This window comes from Anolis carolinensis, chromosome 2, assembly GCF_035594765.1.
Source record: "Anolis carolinensis isolate JA03-04 chromosome 2, rAnoCar3.1.pri, whole genome shotgun sequence".
Lineage (NCBI taxonomy): Eukaryota > Metazoa > Chordata > Lepidosauria > Squamata > Dactyloidae > Anolis > Anolis carolinensis.
The window spans coordinates 68,167,239-68,194,569 of NC_085842.1; the positions used below are offsets into that span (position 1 = coordinate 68,167,239).

General features: G+C 37.7%; 1 protein-coding gene across 18 annotated transcripts in view; it reads left to right on the forward strand.

Annotated features, from left to right (window-relative positions):
• erc2 (ELKS/RAB6-interacting/CAST family member 2) overlaps positions 1-27,331 on the forward strand; it is a 698,491-nt gene that overhangs the window by 356,671 nt on the left and 314,489 nt on the right. For all 18 annotated transcript variants that reach the window (XM_062969888.1, XM_062969890.1, XM_062969892.1 and 15 more), the window contains one exon: positions 11,565-11,725. In XM_062969888.1, the coding sequence (XP_062825958.1) occupies positions 11,565-11,725 (161 nt within the window). The remainder of the gene's footprint in view (positions 1-11,564; positions 11,726-27,331) is intronic.

The following is a 27,331-nucleotide window of genomic DNA, read 5'->3' on the forward strand; positions in this document are numbered from 1 at the left end:
AAGTGGTCACTACTCATTAAAATTTGTAAAGAATAACAGTTCCGCATGTTCAATTTCATTATTTCATTTCGATGCTGCTCTTTTTCTGAAGTTTAACTGCTAAAGCTCTGGCTGCATTAGGCAAACGCAACTACGTAGTTGAGTCTAGTATTACACTTAATTATAATTTCCAATATTACACGTGCATTAAGCTTGAACAAACTAATCTAAGGTATCTAACATTCTTCTAAATGCTATTCCAGAATGCTATGTTTATATTGGTATCTGCTTTAGTTTTGAATTTTTGATTAGAGAATAAAATCAACCTTCCAACTGCATGTGATTATGCCACCTCCCACACTGTACAAGTGTGTGTTTATGGAAAGTGTCAAGATGATATTTAGGGTAGTGTGGAATGGTCTTCATCATTATGATAGTTAAAGATCCCACTGGGGGTTGATACCTACCAACCTCCAGTAACAGTAGAGGAGACAGGTGGTATTGGGTTGAGAAAAATGCAGCTGTAGCCTCAAGCAGTTACTCAGGTCATGCAGCTGTTCATGGGTTCTGGCAACATGATTTAGTTACAATCAAATAATGGTTATTATGCCAATATTTCTTTACTTGCGTATGAATATAGTTGGAGTTTTCTTTACAAAAACATGATAATTCAAACGGCATTACAATGTACGGTTTCTCAGACAGAATTTATATCTTGCTGTAAGGAAATCCATGTGAAATGGAGTAGTATCACTTTTTCAGCCAATCAAAACCTAAAATGTTTTTACAATTCTTTTTACAACTCTTAAACTGGGATTAAGTCTGAATGTAAAAAATTATCTACCTAGTGAATATTATACCAGTTCTTGTTATTAGATTATATATAGACCAATGGCAAGTGTTAACATTCTTGTGGTAACTGGTTCTAAGCAGTTAGTAACTTTAAATGTACTTTCCGTGTTGTATATCTACATGGGATAGCAAACCACTTTTTCCCTTCTGCATGCTGAGAAAGGTACCGTATTTTCATAACAGATCCACATCCTATCATTACAAGTTATAAGTTTCATTCCTATAAGTTTGTTTAGATGATGTACTGATACACAATAGAATTTTTGCACTAGAGGCAGCTTCTGAATCTTCTTCAAGGCAGCTCCAAGTAAAGGATAATGCAATATTCACATGAACTACTGGATCCAGACAATCCTAGCAAAGGAAATGCCATTACTGGTGAACTAGGTCAAGCTGGTACCATGTACTCCAAGCCATGGAGTCTGCCTCTTCCTTTCACGGTGTATCTTTGTTCTTTCAGGGAGAGTGCAACCCTATTTATTAGGCTTGATCGATCCACGAAAAATTTGATTCTAAACTCGTTGCAAAAGTAGAGGGGGGCAGCGTTTCGTTTTTGAAGGTATTTCCGAATTTTGCCCCCAAAAAATTTCGAAATTAATGAAAATTCGTTATTTTCTAAATTAATTCGTTAATGGCGGACGCGCATGCGCAATTCCCAAAAACAGCACAGAGGGAGAGGACTTTACAGGACTCTCCCACCCTCATTTCTTTACTGATCTTCTTCAAACTTGGTACAGTGGTAGAACACATTTAACACTGATAGCTCACCAAAATGTGGAACGTTTCCCTTATCCTCTGATTTTTGGCGAATTTTCATAGCTTTTATAATAAACCATTTTTTAATAATTGCAGAAATCTGTTCCTGGTTTGAAAGTCTTATTTCCTGTTAAATTGGGTTGTCTTTACTGTGAAAGTCATTGTTCTACTTCAGAAACTTTGTTTTTGTGGCTGAAACTTTGTTAAATTGGTGTGTGTGTGTGATATATACTGTGTATATATATATAGTTCCTGCATATGTGTGTGTGTGTTTGTGTGTGTGTGTGTATAGGTAAAGGTAAAGGTATCCCTTGACGTTAAGTTCAGTCATGTCTGACTCTGGGGGTTGGTGCTCATCTCCATTTCTAAGCCCAAGAGCCAGTGTTGTCCATAGACACCTCCAAGGTCATGTGGCCGGCATGACTACATGGAGTGCCATTACCTTCCCGCCAGAGCGGTACCTATTGATCTACTCAAATTGGCATGTTTTCAAGCTGCTAGGTTGGCAGAAGCTGGAGCTAACAGCGGGCACTCACTCTGCTCCCGGGATTTGAACCTGGGACCTTTCGGTCTGCAAGTTCAGCAGCTCAGTGCTTTAACACACTTCGCCATCAGGGCTCATGTATATATAATATACATACACATACACACAATGTGGAGAATATGTGGGAAGGTGGATAGATAGATAAGTTGGGAGCCACAGCGAAGGCACCTTCCTGGGAGCAAGGTCTAATAATAATAATAATAATAATAATAATAATAATAATAATAATAATAATAATTCCTTACAATATCCAAGATGGGTACCATTATTGGCAGAGAAAGCCAAGCTGTAGGAGTTGAAATCCAATCATTTATCCTCCCTATAGAATCAATTTTATATGCATTTTTAGCTACAGAAAAGCTAAAATCAGGACAGTAAAAGAACAACACCCAGAAAATGGGAATTCCAGACAGGAAACAATCAGGGCCAGCTAATACCTCCCAACAAAGGATTCCCCCAGGTAGGAAGCAGCCAGGCTTTGAAGCTGCAAGGCTATTCAATGCTAATCAAGGTGACCAATTGCAACATTCACACTTGCCTCCCACAGACAAGAGTTCTTTCTCCCACCCTGGACCTTCCACAGATATATAAACCCCACTTGCCTAGCTTCGCACAGACGTCAAAACCTCACCGCCGGGCCCCTCTCTGTCTCTCTCGGTCTCTCCATTCCCGGCTCCATCCGCCGCCTTCCCGCCTCACAGAGAGACACCAGGCCTGAGCTGAGGCGAGGCGGCGGCGGCCTTTTCCCCCCTCCGTCTTCCTCCTCCTCCTCGGCCTCCTTCCCCCTCGCCCCCTCCCATTGGCTGAGCCCGTGACGCCCCTTTTGCTGAGGGGCAAAAGGAAAGGGCCTGAATGGTGGGAGTTTGGGTGATTTGCAAAAGCTGTTTTTTCCTAACGAAAAAAACGACGACATAACGAAAAACGGCCTCTCGCGATTCGAAACCGCAATATCCAGACGTGTGGACAATCAAGGTCGTATATTGCTTCAAAACAAACGAAAATAACGAATTAATAACGGGTAACGGGGAAATCGAATTATTTGAGCAAGCCTACTATTTATGTATATACATTTCCTGTTAGGGCTGTGCGATTGATAAAAAAAAGTTTCAAAAGTCATTACAAAATGAGAGGGCACTCCTGTTTAGTTTCTAAGGTGTTTCTAAAGTATTGTTAGTAAAAAAAATCATTACTATAATGAGAGTAATGAAATTTTGTTACTTTTTTGTTATAGTAATTACACAAGTGGGGAAACTTCAGGGGCACCTTTCTCCCTTAATTTTACAGCTATTGGGGTGAAACTTGCTACAATGGTAGAACACACTTACCGCTGTTAGTCCATCATATTTCAAAATGTTTCACTTATCCATGGATATTTGGGGAATTATCAATTTTTTATTAACAACATTTTAAAAAATCTGTAAGACCTATCTCCTTGAATTTTCTATACAATGACACAAGATAACAGGGGATCATTCCCCCGACTTTCAAATATTCTTACCTCTATTGATTTAGGGAATTTCTTAAAATGTTGACAAAAACATTTTTTTTAAAAAAAAGCCACAACAGTTATCTTATTTAATGTCTCCCATATTAACTAACAAAACTTCAATTTAGGGATTTCTTCTCAGCCTAGCACAGAGATTTACTTACTAGAAGTATCAGCCAGTCCTCCTCTTCACAGATTCAGCAATTTATTGGAACTCTGGCTGGCTGCTGCTATGGATGGACAAATCTCTCTCCTATCCTGATTGGGGTTTTCTGATGCTGAGCAGGATTCAGAGAAATGATATTTAGGGCACGACCTTTTGAATTCTTTGGCATAGGACTTCTCAGCTTCTCAAACTACATTTTCCAGAATTCTATGCTTTCTCTGTCTCTTTCCCAGCGAACTCTGCTTTCTCCCTGCTGCTTCCCTCTCCCAATGGCGAGAGGCCATTAATTTAAAGTTAAAAGGCAGCCCTTTTGGCTTTGCTTTGCTTCTTTGCCCTGAAAATGAAACTGACTTTGGGAGGCTTCCGAGATTTACAAAATTAAAACAAAAAAGTATTGGGTAAGTTTTGATTTTTAAATTTTTGGCACGGGTCATGCCCATGTGTCCGATATTGCATCATAAGTACGGATTTAATAAATTTTATATGGCTTATGACGACTAACAAAAAATTGCACACCCCTAGTTCTTATACTTGGGAACTACTAATCCACATGGCCTATGTATTATTAGGATTCAGCTTCATCCATTACAGCTTCTGAGCACTAGTTTAGCACATGTACAACCCCAGTTGATTTCATCCACAAGGAGAAATAGAAGAAACAGTCTCTGAGAGCTTTCTAGAAATAGTGCTGGAAGAATCCTGACTGCTACCCGATCTAATTATAATAAGAGCCCCATATCCATGGATGTGAGCTCCTGGCCAGATTACTTGAAATCACAAATATGACTAAAAACTATTAAATTATATGACTTTAGTCCTGACCTACTGTAGAATTTCCTAGAGATTCCTAGCGCTATATGCTTTCTAGGAATTTGTTGGATCCTCCAACACATCCCTATGACAACTCCCAGAAATAACAGATCATAGAATTGCCTGGAGGATCTAGAAAATTCCTGGAGAGATCATTTCCCCCAAGCATGGGCAAGTGAAACTGAAGATATGGGTTCAATGGGTTTTACTCTCCTTCAGCTATGGGAGAGAAGGGGAGGGAAGGGCTATTTGCCACCTCAATGAAGTGAGGCAAGCCTCTTAAAAGAAATAGTCTCTACTGGAACTAGTTATAGGGGGAAGAGCCTGTTCTTCAGGTTGCCGCTCCCTTCTTTGGCTCCTGTATTGGAGCATTGGCCCACCCTTCCCAACGTAGAACTGTATACCTTGGTAACTAGGGGTCGCTTTGGAACCAGGTAGGAGTTTTCCCTTCTTTAAGAGAAGGTTTTTTGCCTACCTTATACTGTTGAGGTTCTGGGTAGTTGGCATCGGGTGTTGTCTTAAATAGGTTGCCATGTGGGAAACGGGAATGCAATTTAACATCTTGGCATGCACCTAAGGCACCCATTTTGGTGAAGGCCAGGAACAGGAACTCCGACCTGTAAATTCTGTCAACTGAGGTGGGGGCAGAACAGAAATGGCCTTGGAGCTATGTGGGAATTCTAATCTTGAAGTCTCTCAACTGGGGGTTTTGAATACTCTATTCACCTACCTAAGCAGTTGCCCTGTTACACGTCAGGTTGAGTTACATGGGATACTCAGGTGTCTCGCCCAAGTTAGCTGAGGAGTGTGTCTGGAAGGCCCACTGCCTCAGCTTGAACTCATCAAGTTCAAATCCACTTTTAGTTGGTTGCAGTTCATGAAGAAAATTTAAATAGGTAATAATTAATAAAAGTTGCACATAGTTATCCCAAGATTGTTTTCTTTGTTTCATTATTTCATTGTGGGTGGGCAAGTGAAGGACAATATGAGATCTCAAGTCATACCACACTGATCAAAGAACAGGCCTATCTCCTATGTACCTAGAGCAGTGGTTCTCAATCTGTGGTCCCCAGATGTTTTTGGCCTTCAGCTCCCAGAAATCCTAACAGCTGGTAAACTGGCTGAGATTTCTGGGAGTTGTAGGCCAAAAGCATCTGGGGACCCCAGGTTGAGAATCAATGACCTAGAGCCTTATGTGGTGATGTTAGGCCCCATCTACACTGTTGTATAAAATACAAATTGTCTACTTTGAACTGGATTATTTGGCAGTATAGATTGAGCCTTAGTATCTTTGCCTACACAATAAGCTTAGTCAGTATCCTCCAACATCCATTTCTTTTCAGATGTGAATTGTGATATATAAATTGAAGGATCCATACACTCTTCAGCTATGCTCTTCAGCTATGCTGATTTTATAATTATATGGGAAATTCAAAACTGTGTGCTAGTTGCACTGCAATGTTTGCTCATTCATTCTTGAAGTAATCTTGTCATGAACCACCATATGTATATCTATTCTGCAAATGAGGAACTGAGTCTGAGAATATTTCCTAGATTCATACTTTGGTAATTACAGTCTTTGCTTAGCCTGGCCGAAGGCTAGTAATTAACACCATTTTGCTTTTGTTTCATCAAACTACCAATTCTGACATAATATTTAAGTCATCCCCCCCTTGGGCTACTATCCTCCATTTACCATGGTTGAGACTAAGTCACAGTTATTCGATTTGGCTTAAGTTTAATTATGTTAACGGTGGACGATCTAGCCTTGTTTTCTGAATATAATTATGTGCTCTATATATACAGGAGAATATCATGCATTTACAGCTTGAGAGACAGGATATTCTATTTAACAGGTTTTTATCTTCAGTTTTAAAGTCCTTGGAGTCTTCTGAGTGTTAAAATGTTTTACAGTGTTTGGACATGCCTGACATGTTTCTCACGAGGACATTATCTATGAAATTTCACACTGGCTGTGTTTGGGGATCTTTGGTAAAAGCCAGGGAGGAAAAGCTGTCTAGCAGTGAGTCACTATACTTCCGCATCTCACCTTTTTCTCAAGTATGGGATAAAATCTACAGTAGATTCTCTTATCCAAAATAAACAAGCCAGCAGAATGTTAGATAAGCAAAAATGTTGGATAATAAGGAGGGAATAAGAAAAAGCCTATTAAACATAAAATTATGCCATGATTTTACAAATTAAGCACCAAAACATCATGTTTTACAACAAATTGACAGAAAAGGCAGTTCAATACACAGTACTGTTATGTAGTAATTACTGTATTTATGAATTCAACACCAAAATATTGCAACATTTGCTACAAAAACATTGACTACTAAAAGGCAGACTGCGTTGGATAATATAGAACGTTGGATAAATGAAGGTTAGATAAGCGAGACTTTACTGTAGTATCCAGAAGCCTCTATTACAATTATTGGTCCAATAATCTTTATGGGACCTTTTCCAAAGTTGATTGACATAGGTCCCAGGAAGAAGGCATAGCCTAATATTTTATCAAAGCTAAATTGATCTGAAAATAACGGTAGTGCTGGTTATGGAAAAATCAGTTGAGTTCATATTAATGCAGTTAATGCTTCATTAATAAGTGATCAATTAATAATATTACTGTTAATGACATTTTAAGCAATTTTGACCCAAAAAAGACATTTTTTTAAACTGTGCATATACTTTTCACCAAAATTCTCCCTTTGGAAGAAATATCCCTATTTGTAAGTGGAACTGAGAGGCATCCTTTAAGATAGTGCTGGCCTTTTTGTACAAAGCTGTATTAAAAATAACAGCCTTTGACCCCTCCCCAAGAAAGAATTCCTTCTTTCTTGTTAATCTCAAAGGTGCTACCGAAACCTTTAATTGCTTTTTGTGTTTTGTGGTCAGTTATTGTCTCAAAAAAGTTATGGTCAGTTTTTTTTTTAAAGGAAATGTTTCTTTGTGATTATTGTAGCTAGTACTGATTGCTAGAAATACAAATAAATACATCAGCTCTCTTCCTTTCCTTTCTCCTCTGCTCCTGTTGAGTTCACATTCAAAATACCAACAAAAAGTTGAAGAAATGAAAGTAGGCAGGTAGTACAGTAGTTTAAAGGAGAGATAGCACAGTTAGTTTGCTTACTCTTGTTTAATTTTTTTTCTCTTTCTGATTATAAAAATATCCTCACATTTGGACATATTTTGGAATTGCTGTTTGGGGAATGCCTACCATTGTTTGAGCTAAAAATACCACATTTTATAACCCATGGAATTCACAAGAGCACTGTATTTTGATCCATGTTTCTGTGCATTTGCCATTTCTACATTAATCTGCTTAATTTTTAAAACCACATAAAGATTTAGAAATATTTTAATTGAATTTTAAAAAAATACTTCAAATAAAATCAAGTAAAGATAGATAAGTAGAAAGAAGAAAAAAGGGGACCTACATAGGATATGAACAAGGAACATATTTTAAAAATTATATCTATTTGAACATTTACATTTAAATACATAGATTTACATATATTTTCTTTCAAAATTGATGTTTCTGGGATGAGGAGGTATTTTGAGCTGAGAACTACAGTGGAATATTTCTGAATGTGAAAGTTGCTGGATAATAAAATTTCCCATCTTCACATTACTCCAGATGGTGCAGATTGGAACAATTCATATCAGAAGTCAAAGAACGAATAACAAATTCTTCAAGCATCTCTAGATTATAGTTACTCAAACAGCTTGTGCAGAAATAGATTTGTCTATATGCACTGAGTTTGCCTAGTTGAGAATCATTTTCAGATAGAAAGATATGCTAGTTATCATTAGATACAGTTCACTAGATGCAGAAGAAAAGTGTGAGTTACCAGAATTATGCTATTAGCTACCTTCATTATGCCAGTGAATATATGCATGTATACTGTAATCATATGTTTTGACTAAAGAAGAAGAATATGAAAGTGCTTTTTGAATTTGTTGGCTGATGGTCTTCAAACATCCATTGTGTCTCTCTGCTGCCTCGTAAAAACCAATGAGATGGGCATGCATAACTGCTACACATCATATTTAAGAAGTTATCTTGTGGAATATAACCCAGCAAGTATAATGGGAATTTATTTTTTTCCAAGAAAACTCCCAGTTCACCCCCTCTCTCTACAATTGCCCTGGTGGATGAAAGAATAGATATGTGTATGATTCTAGGCATGCATTTTCCAAAGATCAACATTTGTACACACTTTAGTCACCTTTTATATGTAGTGCTATTGACATTAACCAGAGAGGCCAGTCTGACAGCGCTGTACTTTAACACCAGCTAAATACTTGCTCTGCACTCCTTGCATGGTTTATCTAAAGTGCCTTAGAGAGAAGGGAGCTGGGGGTGGAAATCGTGTGCCTAATTGTTTTCCATCAAAGAGAATTCTTTTTCCAAGCAGACTATCCTATAAAGTAACAGAATTACCCCGAAGGTTAAAATTGATACAAGTTTTGAAAGCAGAGTATAATAATGAATGACTTTTCCTAATTTCGAAGTGGGTTTCCCCCGTAGAGTTGCACTGGAAGAGAAAATGGAGAACAGGTTGATGAGGTGGGGTCATTCATACCTCTGAAATATACAGGGAAATTGTGGTATGGCAACAGTTAGCCCTCTCCAGGTCTGTTGAATTTAGAGTTGAATTGATAACTCAATATGTAAGATATTGATCTTGACCCATTCTGGCTAAGCAAGGCAGTTCTGGACCGTTTGTAGAATCAGCTTCATGGAGTTTGTAAGTGTAGAAAATGAGATAAACAGAAATGGAGGAAAACATTTTCCTCTTGGTATAATCTTCTTTAAAACTTATGTGAAATGCTTTCATCAGCTATATAAAAAATATTGAGCTAGAGCAAAAACGTATTACTTCTTGTTTATGCTAGCTTTTAAACACAAGAGACTACTTAGAATCATAGAGTTGGAAGAGACCACAAGGGATAGTTCATGAGACATAGATTGTGGATCTATCAAAGCTTGCAGCAGATTAAACTTAATCACAGCATTTTTCTCCTTTTTTGCTAGAATAATTTAAGTCTTCTGCCCCTGAAAAGTTAGATTATATCAATTCTTTTTGCAATCAGTATGTTAAATCTATTTTGGAGATATATTGATCTTCAGAACGAAGAGATCAGACATGAACATTGGTAATCTGTGAATTTAAACCAGAATTGTATCCGACTGTGGAATTAATGTAGGAAACATACCAAGTACAAAATGAAACCTTCAGCTTCAGAAGTATTTAAAAACAAAATTTTATAATTAAAGAAATAAGGTTTTACACAAATGTGTAGGTACTGTAATATAATATTCATTGGCTAAGTTATAATTTTTATTGCAAGTATTTGTAAATATTAGATCAGCCCCTTCCCTCCTGGCCTTTAGGAAGAAAGTGAAGACATGGATGTGGGAACAAGCCTTTGGACAATGATTCCCAGTGCAATAATGATTTTGACAGTGCAATAATGAACAATGTAATTGACATCCGGAATGGCTCCAAGAATATGCCTTGTGATTTTTTTTAAAAAAAATGGTTTTAAGATTGATATGTTTTAATTATGTGATTTTATAGTATGTGTTGTTTTTCCATATTTGTATGTTTGACATTGAATTGTGCCTTGTTGTGAGTGGGATATAAATGAAGTAATAAATAAATATGAGCAGATCATCTGCAGTACTTTGGTCTCGCTTGCCAGAGTATCTACCAGTGGCTGCTATACTTCAGTAACGCAAAAGTGATGTATACTATAATATTTTATTATATACATATTCCGAGCAGAAAAATAAGAGGAAAGTTAATATTTTTTCACAATAGCATATAACATCAGCAGATCCTCTTGAACTTTGCTGCCATCCCGATAAATATCAATGTTTCCTGCCTTTAGAATACATGAAAAGATCTAGTCCTAGTTGTCAGAGTAATTTGCAGCACAGCAGCAGTTGGATGGAATCAGTGGAACACAGAACGAAATGACACCAAGACTTTAGTAAAACTATATACAAAGTTTTACTGTAAGCAGTAATAATAAAGACAAACAAGCTTCCAGACAATAGACCAACACAGGACTTGACTCTCACTCCAGGCAGACAGAACTTGACTCAGAACTGAACTGATGCAATCAGCAATACACACACTTGTGTCTGGATACTCCCCAGTTCCAGCCACACATCAAGGACATTACAGCTTCTTAGTAATTAACTCTTTCCAGACTATAGTACACTCCGGATGATGCAATCAGTATGCAATACAGGCAAGACACAAATTTCATTTAAACATTATCAATACACAAATCCCACATTAACACTAGTTGTAGCAGGATATGAACCATGAATACACCTTGAAAAGCAACAGTGATGTCACAGTGATACCACAGCAGTGGAAGCCTACTGTATTGGAACTCAGGACCTGCCATATGCAGCCACATCCTATAAGGTTCCCTAAAGATAGGTGTTCATAGTTTTGTTGAAATGCACAATAAACCCAGCCTGTAAATATTTTTACAGGCAAAAATGTTATTATTATTATTATTATCATTATTATTATTCATACCCCGCTTTATCTCCCCCAAAGGGAACTCAATATAGACCAATGCAGCAAAGGATGGACAGAATTTTCTATCATAATATCATTTTATCTCTTCTATATATAGCTTTTTTGTAAGGAATCATATATAGAGAAATTTCCTAGCAGGAAGATCCAGCTCCATCTGGACAAATATACAGATGTGTTATGTCAGGTACTCTGATTTCTATTTCAGTCATATAGGCTATTATAGCTAAAAAATTAATTCACAGTTACAAGGAAGGACAGTAGTATCCATACTGGTTTCAAAATCCCCCTGTTATAATCTTCTAGAGGTAATGGATAATTAGCAAATGTGAGGGAATCAAAGCAAAAGTTAATTCTTCATTTCAGATTAACACAGTGACTACTTTATTAATTTGTACCTTTCAGCTAGAAGAACTAAGGAATGCACTGGATAAGACCAGACAAGAACTGGATGCCACCAAAGCACGCCTTGCCTCAACCCAACAGTCTTTGGGTGAGAAAGAAGCACATCTGGCCAATTTAAGAATAGAACGGAGAAAACAGTTAGAAGAGATCCTGGAGATGAAGTAAGTACATTTATATCTTATGATTTTGATAAGGTTGAAGGGGACATGGATTAACGTTTTATTCTTCATTTTTATTGGGTGATTTCCTGCATATTGACCGCTAATTTTTATACTCTTGCTCTTTGTGGGGCCCCAAAGCTGCATGGAATGGAGCTCTGCAATGTAACATACTTGTACTTTGTATGGGGTCACGTTTGGTAATTGTTCTGAAACTTCAACTAGACCAAATGGCTGTAATGAAAATGCTGCCTGCGAAACATAGCTATCAGTTCATTTTTTGGCACAATGCAAAGTACTAGTTCTCTAAAGCCCCAATTAGCATAGGTCCAGACTGTCTGTTATCTACTTATTTGAACCTGATAGAATCTTAAAGGACTTTCCCTCGGTTCTGCCATGATAATGGACTTGTCTGCTGGAGCCACAGGACTGGACTTGCTCAGTGCCTGTAGGAGTTGAGTCAGATCTCCTGTCTGTTCTCTTTCCCTGGCATTCAGCTGGGTTTTTAGATATTAGTTGAAGGCAAGGAGATTTGTATGGGAGGTTTTGGCTGCATTTTGTTCCTTATTCTGATTTTTTTTACTTTTAAAAATTAATTGTGTTTAATTGTGTCAATTGTTTAATCATTAACTTTTTTATAAAGTTTTAAATAATTCGATTTTCCCGTTACCCGTTATTAATTCGTTATTTTCATTTGTTTTGAAGCAATATAGAACCTTGGTTGTCCACACGTCTGGATATCACGGTTTCGAATCGCGAGAGGCCGTTTTTTCTTATTTCTTCGTTTTTTTCGTTAAGAAAAAAAAGCTTTTGCAAATCACCCAAACTCCTTTCCTTTTGCCCCTCAGCCAATGGGAGGCTCAGCCAATGGGAGGGGGCGAGGGGGAAGGAGGCCGAGGAGGAGGAGGAAGATGGAGGGGGGAAATGGCCGCCGCCGCCGCCTCGCCTCAACTCAGGCCTGGAGAGACCGAGAGGGGCCCGGCGGTGAGGAGGAAGAGGCCCGGGATGCGAGGGGGTGTGGGCCAGGCCCGTCCTCGGCTGCTCCCAGGGGCCCAGATTCGCACCCTCCCTCCCCCCAATACAGGTCTCCAGTCCATACCACGCTACATGAACTTGAATGGATACTGTGGTTGTGTTGTCGAAAGCTTTCATGGCCGGGATCACACTGTTGTGGTATGTATTCCGGGCTCTATGGCCATGTGCCAGAAGCATTCTCTCCTGACGTTTCACCCACATCTGTGGCAGACATAGAGGTTTTGACGTCTGTGCGAAGCTAGGCAAGTGGGGTTTATATATCTGTGGAAGGTCCAGGGTGGGAGAAAGCACTCTTGTCTGTGGGAGGCAAGTGTGAATGTTGCAATTGGTCACCTTGATTAGCATTGAATAGCCTTGCAGCTTCAAAGCCTGGCTACTTCCTACCTGGGGGAATCCTTTGTTGGGAGGTATTAGCTGGCCCTGATTGTTTCCTGTCTGGAATTCCCATTTTCTGGGTGTTTCTGGGAAGGTAATGGCACTCCATGTAGTCATGCCGGCCACATGACCTTGGAGGTGTCTATGGACAACACTGGCTCTTGGGCTTAGAAATGGAGATGAGCACCAACCCCCAGAGTCAGACATGACTGAACTTAATGTCAAGGGATACCTTTACCTTTACCTATATATACACACACACACACACACACACACACATAAGCAGGGACTATACACAGTATATATCACACACACACCAATTTAACAAAGTTTCAGCCACAAAAACAAAGTTTCTGAAGTAGAACAATGACTTTCACAGTAAAGACAACCCAATTTAACAGGAAATAAGACTTTCAAACCAGGAACAGATTTCTGCAATTATTAAAAAATGGTTTATTATAAAAGCTATGAAAATTTGCCAAAAATCAGAGGATAAGGGAAACGTTCCACATTTTGGTGAGCTATCAGTGTTAAATGTGTTCTACCACTGTACCAAGTTTGAAGAAGATCACTCAAAAAATGAGGGCGGGAGAGCCCCCTAAGTCCCCCCCCTTCGGGCTGTTTTTGGGCCACCGCGCATACGCGTCCGCCATTAACGAATTAATTTAGAAAATAACGAATTTTCGTTAATTTCGAAAAATTTTGGGGGCCAAATTCGTTATTAGCAACAAAAACGAAAAACTGCCCCCTCTAGTTTTGAAACGAGTTTAGAATCAAATTTTTCATGGATCGATCAAGCCTAATAAATTGTTTACAGTTAGAACCTCTTTTCAGACTTTTCTAGGCTATATGAGAGGAAGGGAAAAACCGGGGCATGAAGTCCTCCCAAGTTATGGATCTTCATTCTCTGACTCTCTCCCTGCTGTCTTTTCCTCAGTAGGGAAAAACTTTTTTATTTAGGGAAGTTTTTAGTGTGTTGTGACTGACAAGGCTTTCTATGGGAAGTGGTGATTTGGTATTTTTATTTTATTATGTCTTAAGCTTCTTTTAGTGCTATCTCTTTCTTTCTCTTTTGTTTAAGTAATTTTTATTAAGGATTTATAAATAAAAGTAAAATAATTTCACACTGAGTGAATGGGGCAAGGGAAAGGGGGAAAATGAATAATATGAATAGCAGAATTGTTATAAATTGGTTAACCGTTTACAACTATCTAATATGTTGCAAAGAGGGAACAAAAAAGTGTGGTTTGTTAGGACAGGAGGGGTTTCTTATACAAAGTCATCGTTGTTATAACTAAATCTTCATCTCTATTCCATTGACACGCAGATATTAGAGAGTTTGTATATTATCTATAACAAATCTAATTTTAAATCTAATGGTTGCATCTTGTTGTTCCTTCTTATATTCCTTCTTATATTGTCTTATATTCTTATTTTTTCTTCCAGCTCTTTAATTAAAGTTAATCTTGATTGGTTTTGTTTAGCATTGATAGTTTTTATTTCTTTGAAATCTTTTCTCGGATTATTAATTATTATCTAAAAAGAAAATTCTACAAGTTTTATTTAAACTGTTAATAGATTAGTATTATATAAACAGAAATTTACTGTATATCATTATATGCATATCATACTTCCTCTCTTTTTGCATTACACAAAACGTATTAGTATAATCAATCCATTTTTGTGTAATCCATCCCAATCTTATTAAGTGATACTGACTTTTTAATGCTATCTTAAGCTTGTTATAATATATTTCTAAATAGATAGTTAGTTTAATTGTATATATTTTAATTTTTGTATTAAGAGGTTTTTTAAAATTGTATTGTGCTTCTAAAACATTTTATTCCATCTTTGATCCCATACTGGAAAAAAGATGAGACACACATTTCATAAATAACATGATATTTGTAGTGGTGACAAAACCTTTTTCATTACACCCACAGTTCCAATATATTGTACACATGGTGTTTTCAATTATGTTCTCCCCCACCTCAAAAGCCACTGGAGGAAGACCGAGTACTATTCATAGTTTCTGGATCCAGAAACGTATACTGTTCAGATTCTGAATGTTTTTAATCCAGCTAGGTATCTCAGTATCATTCACCAAAGGTTGGTTGCTTGAAAACTCTGCAGGCAGCTGCTTATGACTTAGGTCTAAGGATGGAGGCCTGCGTGATGATAGGAATTTATAAAATTGAATTAATAAGTCAGGTGTCCTATACTCTCTGAAAATTTAAATACTAATATTTAGTAAATAAAGTAGCTTTGTTTTTGCATCATTAGGTTTTTAACTAACTTTAGCTAGGACACTTGTACTATAACCTAGCTAAAGTGGACTGTGTTACACTTTTTTTCTAAGGGAGTACATTATTGTGCAACATGGTTTTTGGTAGTTAACAAAAATGACTTTAGTGTACTGTGTTTGAAGGAATATCATGTTCCTTAGGAATGCCAAAATGGTTGCAATCTTTCTGATAGGCTAAAGAAGATAAGCTGTGTATTATTCATATTTTTAAAAGTAGATTTTGAATAGTGGGATGTAATAAGATAAAAGGGAATATCACTTTTTATAGGTGTTATAAAGCAGAATTAGTGCAAGCTATAAGATACACATTTCATACATTTATTTTATATAAATGTATGCCCCCGATGGTGCAGCGGGTTAAACTGCTGAACTTACTGACTGAAAGATCGACAGTTTGAATCTGGGGAGCAGGGTGAGCTCCCGCTATCTACCCCAGCTTCTGCCAACTTAGCAGTTTGAAAACATGCAAATGTGAGTAGATTAGTAGGTACTGCTCTGGCAGGAAGGTAACGGCGCCCCATGCAGTCATGCTGGCCACATGACCTAGGAGGTGTCTACGGGCAATGCCGGCTCTTCAGCTTAGAAATGGAGATAAGCACCAACCCCCAGAGTTGGACTTGACTAGACTTAATGTCAGGGAAAACTTTTACCTTTTACCTATAAACATTCTATTCTATTACTCTATTTGTTTAAAAGAGGGGGGAAAGATGAGAACTAATTTGAGTTTCTTCCCTACTATAAAAATATGTATCCATAATTATAGTAATGAATTTGAAACAGTTTTAAAAAATTGATTTCAAAAATGAAATAATTGTAGAAAAATTGTGGGATGGTGTAGTAATTTGAGTGTAGACTAGGATTCTGAGAGACCGAGGTTTGGATCTGTGCTTGGCCATGGAAACCCACTGTGGTATTTTGGGCAAGTCATACTCTCTCAGGGCATCTCTACATTGACCATTTAAGTGGGTGTAGAAATGGATGTATCCAGCTTCTAAAAAGCACACAGGACTGATCTGGGTTAACCTGGAGTAAGGTCACCTTAACTTGGCCTTTCCCCAAATTAACCTAAGTTGGGGGGATGCCTGAATCTGCCCCAGGATTCGGACTTTCCCCTGACTTAGGAGCTGTCAGGACAGTTTGGCCAATTCCTAACTGGAATCTGCCACAGCTCTCCAGAGTGTCAGTTTACATGTTCTGGCCTTGGATGACATGATGACGCATGCTTAGTATACTTTCCACAGATATGAAATTTGGTTTGTTATACCCTAGACTTACGTTAGAATATCATCTTGCCTATCCCTTGAAGCTATTTCCCTAATTACTAGAATCTCTGTGTATTTTTGGTTGGTTAAATCATCTTCTCTTCCAGTTTCCCCAGAGTTTCTTCATACTTTGAGGAACTGAGAAGAATTGAAGTGAGGCAGCTGGAAGCAATGCCTGGGCATCTATTTCAGGGAATCATGAGCTTTGTCTAATGGTGTGAAGAGTATAGTAATTTAGCACTGTAACCCCAAGTATGCTCCAGCTGCCATAAGGCACTGATTTAATGTTTCATTAATGGGCACATATGTGTACCCTCTTTCTGCATCCCCCTTTCTAACATAGTCTGATGCACTGACATTTTTTTTCAAATCATTAACACAAACCATCTCAGTTGGGGTAGTAACAGCAGTAGAAAAGAATAAGTGATGTTTTTTTTTCATTTTCAAAAACTCTCTTGCATAGAGACTCGATAATGCACCAGTTAGAATTATGATGATTATGATCTACCAGTTACTAAATATTTGAGTACATCAAAAATTTCCAGTTTTGATATTTGTAATTTTTGAGTGATTTTTTAAATGAATAGCCTGTTGTTATATAATTATCTAATTTTAACTAAAAACTATAGCAGCTCCCAATATAATGCTAGTGATTAAAGAGAGCACTAATCATACTGCATTCAATATATGCATAGTAAATACAGTCAAAAACTAGAAGAGATGATAAAATATTTATTATTTAATCACTAAAAGACAAAGTTCAAATATGTTCTGTGGCACTGATAAATTGATTATATTGTGAATATGTTACAGGTCTAATTTGACTAGCTATCTTTTAATATTTTGGAAAATTAATTTAATTACTGAAGATAAACATTTTAGATATTTACCATTTAATTATTTAAATAGTGCTGGCAGAATATATTCTGTGACTTTTGGCTTTTGTAACTCTTGGCTGGTAGCCAAATATACATGAATTGTATACTTAAGAGCTTTCATGATGATTTCCTATGCTTATATTACATTAACATTTTGTCGTCCAACCCCCTCTGGCTCACATTGCCAAGATGTACCTTAATTTATGATGTATAATCAGAGGTCTACTTCAGTTTTTCTTATGAAGTCTTCTTAAGAATACAGCCTTATTTTAGGCTTAGAATGAAAAAGAGTGATAATTTAATTCAGCAATGACTAGTTGTCATTTCTTATATGTTTGAAAGGAGGGATATTTTGTACTCATTAATCAATAGAAAAGGTCAAGGGAGAGTCCCATGTTTTTTGTATATTGACCACAATCTGAAAGAAAAGAACAAATTGTATATTGCATAGATATATCATGTTGATGACAAGAGTCTGAAAGGATGTCACTTCCTCAAGGTCACAAATGACTTTCTATGTTGAAGTGGGTATTTGAACACTATTCTTCTGGAGCCCTAGTCCAAAATAATAATAATAATAATAATAATAATAATAATAATAATAATAATAATACCCTGCTTTACCTCTCCCAAAGGGGACTCAAAGCAGCTAAACAATAAAGCATTCGTACACAATTTAAAATATGCAAATAAACAAACAAACATTAAAACAGAACTAAATATAAACAGTATTAAAATAATAATAATATTTTAAAAAAACTTTATTTATACTCCGCCCCATCTCCCTACAAGGGACTTGGTGTGGCTTCCAGTAATAAAAAACATAATAGATACATAAAACAACTGGGTGACATAATGAATTAAAACAAGTCAAAATTAACACAAAACAATTGACACATAAACAATTATTATATAACACAATTTAAACAAATTTTTAAAAGTCCAAACTATTGCATTGATCCATATAAGCCATGTAGTCCATTTAGTGGTTAAGAATTCTTATTTTAGCCATTGTTGAAGGCCTGTTTGAACACCAAAATTCACAGTTAAAAATATTCAAACATATTCAATGTATATTCAAGTTAAAACCACAGCACCTCCCGAATTTATCTTTAAAAGCTTTTTCTTTGAAAGTCTGCCTGAATAAAAAGGTTGTAGCCTGCCGCCGGAAGGACAGCAAGGAGGGGGGCCTTTCTGGCTTCCCTGAGAAAAAGGGAGCTCCAGAGTTGAGGGGCAGCCACTGAGAAGGAAGGCCCGCTCTCTCGTTCCCACCAACCGAGCTTGAGACCCAGAGAAGAGCCTCTCCTGAAGATCTCAGGGCCCAAGCAGGTTCGTACAAGGCAATGCAGTCAGCCTAATAGCCTGGACCTGAACCATCTACGGCTTTAAAGGTCATAACCAGCACTTCTGAAATGCCTCTTTTGCTAAGCAGCTATCACCAAGCAATATCTGTACCTGCAATTCACAAATAAACAGCAATGGAAACATTAAATTGGTACAAAATCCCTAACACACCCACAAACTCTGCAATGTTCCAAAATCACACACATTTTGAATTAAAACATCAACCAGATTGTGAGATTTGCACTTTTGACATTCAAAATGATGCTTTTATAGATGGAAAAAACCTAGCATGATTTAAATCCTTAGGTCAATGACAAATACTCAATATGATCAAAAGGCAGTTATACCATAGTGTATTGTATAGTTTTGACAATCAGATACATACAGTGAACACATTAAATCAAGTTACTTACACTGTTCTCTCTGTGATTGAACAGTATCATAAAGGCTCTAATCTATCATTTTTACTGTATTGTCCTAAATGTGTGTTATAATTTTCTGGAAGCTAAGTAAACATAATTTCATGGTATGGCTTTTCATTTGTGTTGCATGAGTACCCTGGGATTTTTTTGGAATTAGAAATATGCGTGTGCTAAGTGCTCCTGCACAACATTTTAGGAGAATGTGTGGGATGTGCCCTACTAATCCCTAGAAGGCCACTAGTAGTTCAAGGATGGACTTTGTTTTGTTAAAGTGGTGTGTTCATTTCTTTGCGCTCATCTGATAGTATTGATATAGTATCTAAACGGCACTCCATGCAGTTATGCTGGCCACATGACCTTGGAGGTGTCTACAGACAACACTGGCTTTTCGGCTTAGAAATGGAGATGAGCACCAACCCCCAGAGTCGGACACAACTGGACTTAACATCAAGGGAAATCTTTACCTTTACCTTAAATGACCCACAATCATGTGAGTGGGGCTAACTGTAGTGGGTTTTCACAGGAAATCGAAAACTCAGAAGTGGAGGATATGCAGTTATTTAGAAAGAAGTAGAGGATATGCAGTTCATTGGCCTCAACAATGTGGCCATTGGATCCTAAGCCCTCTCAGTGGAAAATCCTACTTATTCAAAGGTTTCTAAGCCAATGTATAGGGGGTTGGATATTGGTGGGATTGGCAAAATATCCCCTGCCCCAATTAGCTTTTGCCAATTACCATTTCAGGACAGAATGGAGTCTTTGAATCAAATTAATAGTTTGGTTACAGATGGGAGCAAGCTAGTGCTGCCTGGTAAGAAGGCCATGCAGTATGCTAGAGGTTATAATGGTAATGTTTTGTGAAGTGAAATGTTTGAAGGCATTGATTGTATGTGTGTCTGTATATAATTTATCACATGGGAATGATAACTTGGTGGCCTGACAAATTAATGGGGAAGTAAGTTCTTTTAAATTAGTTTTGCAACCATGTTTATGTCACAGGAGTTATTTTTCTTCTCATTATAGGTATATTTCATGTATTTAGTATGATATTCAGCATATTTATTGTCTCAACAAAACATATCCTTTGAAAAGTGGAACACTTGGTGTTTTACAGCCCACGGTATGCTTTCATTTAATTGTAGAATCCATGCTGAGAGCATAGAGAGTCATATCTCAAATTAAATACAAACAAAACAGCAGGATGTTGATACAACTGTGATTTCCACAGGAAGTAGTTAGGATGGAAATGTGGCCTTCTTGGAATATGGGTGAAAATTTTACTTTGACTTTTGTTTCTGCCCTTTACACAGCAAATCTTGATTTAGCTTTTTTGACACTGACTTCACAGTGCCACAAAGATTAGAAGAATCCAAATGAAGTTTTTTTTTAAGTAAATTAATATTTTTATTTTAAATACACTGAAAGAAGGCAACAAACTCTTTTTAGAATAGTGTAGGTGAACCATTTATTTAGAAACCTTCTATAGTTATTGAAGATATGTCTATAATTATTGAAAAATATGTCAGCATAGTGCAAATCTTACATTGTTGTAAAATTAAAATGATTACACTGACTTTTGTAAGGCAGAATGAGGTTTTAATTTTCATTACATAAGTAAGAAAAAACTAGATTGAAAGATATACACACTTTAAATTTCAGTTTAGTGGCTGACTGCGAGCAGCTGTACTAAGATATGCTTGGACTACTTGTGTAAAACTCATGCTGGTAGATAAAAATATTCTACCTCCAACCAGATATTCCTGTCTGTTCATAGGTATCTTTTTGTTGTTGTGATGTAGACTGCAAAACTCTGGAAATGACAAAGAATAGAATATAAAATACCCCCAGACTTCCTCCCAAATCAGGACTCAAAGTGGCTGACAAATCAAAATGATTTTTACATTTCTAGGTTTCACAAACTTGAGCTGATATCTAACTCTGAAAGAATAGCTCTGTTTATTACAACCCAGTTGTCTCAAACTTAGGAATACTTCTTTATCTTCTTGACATCCCACCTGGCAGGGGATTGGAACGGATGGCCCTTATGATCTCCTCTAAACTTTTGATTCTATTACTTCTCAATCAAAAACAAATTGAATAGTTTGTGAGGAAGCAACCCATTAGCAGATAAATCACTTGGTGTCCTCTGCCTAGATCAGGGGTCCCCAAACTAAGGCCCAAGGGCCACATGCGGCCCATCGAAGCCATATATCTGGCCCCTGCAGAAGCAGCTCCCTCCTCCGCCGAGGAAGGTGCATGCGGAAAGGCGTACACCTTTCCTGTCTCCTCCCTCGCCTGGTGCATGCCTTCCAAAGCTTTGCTTGTTTATAATGGTCTTTTTAATTATTATTTAATTAATAATTAATTATTAAGGCGTGCTTTGCTAGTGGTTTTGGTGCACAAAGGTAAAAGGAGGTTGGGAAAAAATATAACACATTGCTCATAAATCAGTTAGCATTTCTTCCTAAATCACAACCACTGATGAATTCAAAACAACATGTCAATTCTGACCACAATATATGCTTATATATGGGGCTGATGGACAGTCCAGCTGTTCTGTTGGTCACTGACATCTCCTTCCATCTCATTCCACACATATCACCTCCTATATAGGTTGACTTAAGGTCACCATAGGTCAGAGATGGCTTGAAGGCACACCATGATTACAACATTAAACATCTGATCTAAAAATAACAAAGGCACCAGATCCCAGCCGATCTTGTGGGTTAAGCAATATCAGCTCTGGTTAGTAACTGAATGGGAGACAACCAACAAATACTATATTCCGTGGGCTATAATTCAAAGAACAGGCAAATTAACCTCTAAAAGCTTTATGAAGTGTATGTGTATGCAGGCATGTGTGTGTCTTCAAGTTATCTGTGGACTTATGGCATCACCATGATTTTAATGGGTTTTCTTAGGCAAAGAGTACTTAGGGGTGGTTTTGCCAGTTTCTTCCTTTCAAATATAACCTACAGGCAGTCTCCCATCCAAGTGCTTACTAAGACTGATTCTGCTTAGCTTTCAAGATCAGATAGAATCTGATGTGTTAGGGTATTGGGTTCACCATATGTCAACAAGCAACTTAAAGGCACATGCACACACCTAAGAAAGAGTAGCTTACGCCATTCCGTCTCAATTCCTGCATATGGATTTTTAAAGGGCACTAAATCTCTCCAAGTTTCATGAGGAAAAATATGTGGTAATTACAATTCTATTAAAAATCAAAACAAAGATTTTAAAATAGTTTCTCATTGTGTTAGATGTGTACACACACACACAAACACACACACACACACACGAAAACCCTGAGGAAATGGAACTATTCTGCCAAAACCGAACTCAGCAAAAAATGTCCTTTATTTAGGCTCATTGGAAACATGCTTTCTCCAAGTTTTATTAACTGAAGAAATAGTAATGATCAAAATGGTGAAATAGGATGATATTTATTTTGAACTGGAGCCAGGAAGGGAGTGTGTGGGCCCCCTTGGCTGATATGATAGTCAGGAGTAGAAATGGTTCAAAAGACAGCAGCCACAGTGAGGGAGTGGCCAACTGGAAAGGAAAGCTAAGCTTCTGTTTTCAGGAATATCTTTCTCCCCCTGACCCTCGCCCCCATTTTTGAGGCTGACTGAATTACACTCTTGTCTACTGAAACCCTCTTAGTTTAATTCCCATAGGGCTCAGTGACACCTAGGGCAGCCCTGATCAACTGCAGGCTCCTACATTGCTAACCTCAGCCAACAAACTGATTATGATTTTAGCAGATGTTACAAAATAGAATAGGTCAGTCTTTCCCCTTTTTAAAATAGTAAATGCTTCATGTTTAAGGCTTACAGTGTTACAGTTTTATAACAGAATGAAGCTCTCTCCTGTGGGATATTATTGGATACGTTTCACACTGAGATTTATAAGACAGACTAGCCAAACAAGTGAAAAAGACTGATTTCATCTGAGTGAAACTAAATTGTTACCTTGTGACTTCTTCTTGTAAGATTTTGCAAAACCACTTGGCTATGATACTAGAAATATCCACACAGAAATTATGCAAGGGCTTAAAATACCCTATCTGGATATTTGTTTTCTTTTTTGTAAGTTCACTGTAGTCCTAGAATTTGATTCTGAGATTATATAGGACATCTACAGACATTGTACCCTTTTTAACCTAAAGGGACAACACTCTTTTTCCTCTGTCTCTGGAACTGTTCAAAATTCCTATTCAGTTCTCTTCTTTCCATAGTAGCATCATAGCCTGTTAGGCAATCTTAGGATGACTTGAAATAATTGTGGCTATGCTGTTCCATTGGTTTAAATTTAATGTAGTCATAACAATGTCATGTAGTGAAACTACAATTTTTGAAATGGATATCTTCCAGCTTTATTTTAGATTTAACAAATGTCATTGATGCAGTAATTTTTTTATTTCACTGTAACATCTAAATCATGACATCAGTGTCCTGATGTAATAAGGAGCTGAACAACAGTGAATGAACTGGCTGTCCTGATAAGACAGATACTCAGGGGGTTGGTTGTTCCTAAGCCTGGGAATGTTATATTCATCTTTTCTGGATGGGGTTATACTCTAAAAGAACAAGTGTGTAGTTCTGGGTTGTTTCTATTACTGGAGTCCCAGATGGTTTAGAACTCTGGGTTCTGGATTAAAACTTTGGGAGACCAAGGTCTGAATCTCCACACAGTTATGAAAACTCATTAGTTAATCTTGGGTGAGTGATATATTTTCAGTCTTAGAAGATGGTAATAACAAATTTACTCTGAATAAAACTTGCAAGAAAATTCATGTGATAGGGTCATCTTGAGTCAGAGCCAACTTGGTTCAAGTCACATAACAACAATGGACAATGAAGTCGGACTGACTTGATTCAAAGCTAATATGAAATGGTAAATTCTGAAGATGCATTGGGAAAGGGCATTCACTCTATGCCATGACACAATAAAGACCCCTTCAAATTGAACTGTAGGGTGATGGGACAGATTGTGAAATTATTGCCCTATGAACTGGTGATATAAAAATTTCCAGAGTTTTAATTATCTTGATCCTCTTTCCTGGATCCTCTTTCTAGCTTGTCGATAGCCTTTTTGGACTGTGATCTTCAAAATTGGACACAGTATTCTAGATGTGGTATAGAGTAGGGCTGCTGCTTCCCTATATCTGGGAACAATACTTCTGTTGATGCAACCCAGAGTTACATTGGCTTTTGTCTGCTGCAGCACACTGTTAATTCATGTTCAGCTTGATCTTTCTCACATGTACTACTTTCAAGCCAGGTGTCACCTAACCTATGTTTGTGCATTTCATTTTTCCTGTCTTGATATAGTACCTTACATTTATCTCTGTTGAAATGCATTCCATTAGTTTAGACCTGCTTCTCCAATTTGTCAAAGTCATTCAATTTTAATCATGCTCGCTGGGGTATTGGCTGCTCACCCTAATTCGGTATCACCTGTAAATTAGATAAAGATGCCTTTTACTTTGTCATCTAAGTAATTTATAAAGATATTAAATAACACCAAGGCAAGGACAGAACCATGAGGCACCCTCCTAATCACTTCTCTCCAGAAAGAACAACTGTTGTCGAGTAGTCTTTCTCAGTTAATTACAAATCTATCTAATTAGACCAGCCCACAGTGCATCAGCTTGGCTGCAAGAATATCACAAGGTCCCAAGTCAAAAGCCACAACAAAATCAAGATATATTGCATCCACAGTGCTCCCTGATCCACCAAGTTTTACTCCTATCAGAAAAAAAGAGAGATGAGCTTAGTTTAACATTACATGTTTTTGAGGAATCCGTTCTGGCTCTTATTAATAACAACATTCCTTTTCAGACATACACAGACAATTCAGTATTGTGTTTTAGAGCCTTTCCTACGACCACGACCATACTTCGTGAAGTCTGACTTGATCACGGTGGTCCATGCCTTAGTTACCTCTAGACTGGACTACTGTAATGCGCTCTATGTGGGGCTTCCCTTGAAGACGGCCCGGAAATTACAATTGGTCCAACGCTCGGCTGCCAGATTAATAACGGGGGCAAGTTACAGGGAGAGATCCACTCCCTTGTTTAAGGAGCTCCACTGGCTGCCGTTCATCTTCCGGTCCCAATTCAAGGTGCAGACCATCATCTATAAAGCCCTAAACGATTTGGGACCCACCTACCTCCGTGACCGTATCTCCCTCCATAAACCTGCCCGATCTTTACGATCATCCGGGGAGGCCCTTTTATCACCACTGTCTATATCCCAGGCCCGCCTTGTGAGTACAAGGGAGAGGGCCTTTTCTGCTGTGGCCCCCCGACTATGGAACTCACTGCCTACTGAAATCAGGCAAGCTCCCACTTTGTTAGCTTTTAGGAAAGACCTGAAAACATGGCTCTTCCGCTGTGCTTTCGGTGAGTAACTTGTGTTATATATTTCTGTGTTACTCCCCCCCGAACATCTATCCTCTAAACTGCCCCACTCTCATATGTCCCTGTCCACATTGGAATACCCCTCTGTCCCTCTCACTCTGGGTTTTATCTTTGTGTTCATGCGGCCTGCTCTTGTTTTACTGTTTCTTGATTTCTTGATGTGATGTCTATTATTATCTATTGTATTACTTTTAATTATGTTATGATATGCTGTTTTATATTGTATTGTATTGTATTGCTTTGGGCATGGCCCCATGTTAGCCGCCCCGAGTCCCCGCTTGGGAGATGGTGGCGGGTTATAAATAAAGTTTTATTATTATTATTATTTCCTCTTATCATCATTGAGTTGACTGACTGGTAGTTGCCCATGTCCTCTTTTTAACTCTTTTTGAAGATGGGGACAGCATTTTCCCTCTTCCAATTTCCTGGGATGTCTCCAGTTCTCTGAGAATTTCCAAAAAGAATTGATAGTGCTCTGAGTTTACGCCTGCAAGTTTTCCTTTAGTATTCATATCTTTTTCTCAGACCTCAAATTCATTCATCCCAGAAGACTTACATTTATTTAGAGTAGTTAATAGCCCTTTACTACATTTTTACTTGTTCTGGGCTGAATCTCCAGAACCTCTTCTTGCCCTGGGTGCAGAAAGTCATTGTTGAAGCCATAAAATCACTCACAAAGGAGAAGCATCCTCTGAACTTTTATTTAACAAAACATGGACAGCACAGTGATGACTCAGGCTGATCTTGGGGTTTTGCCTAATTTCAATGAGCCTTAAGACTGTTTCATGTATTTGTAGTAATAAGTAGGCTACATTACTTCACATTCTCTTGACTATCCCATTAAAAGAAAATTTCCTTAAAAGAAGAAAACTAGCACACCAGGAATAAAGTGGCCAAATCATCTCAGTATTTCATGTGCTGGGTGTTGCGGATGGTGGGTATGAATATTATTTTATGCTAAGGGCTCATTAAATCCATTGGCAATATAAAATAGCACATTCCTTTTTAGCCTCACTCTATTATATGTGTAGATCAAGTTGTATGGGAGTGACAGCTCCCACCAGTCCTCCAAAATTAATCAAGCTTTTCATTCTGGCTAGTGAACCAAGAATAAATCAGTTTCCTGAAATCTTTAGAAATATTATCTGTTTTATTTTTTATGGCAGCTCAACTATTCTGTAATTGTATTCCGGATTCTGCCATTATAGAAACGTGTCAGGAATCAAGAGAATTATACATCTCATCAATCCTTGCAGTTCAATATCTGTTTGAAACTTTCCCCTCAGGTAGCAATACATTCGACCCTCTAAATCTGCGGGTTTCACATTCACAATTTGGACTATTTGCAAAGTGGACAGGCTCCCTGGAAGTTGGAAGTGGGAGGGCGACAATAATTCCTTAGCTGCCTCCCCCAGTAGGAAAATGTGGGAAATGCTCCCAAATCACTATGACCATCATGTGATCAATAGGTGGTGGTGGTGGTGATGATGATGATGACGATGATGATGAATCTCCCTCTTGCCATCATCTCCCAAAGATGGGAGGATCTTGAGAATATTCC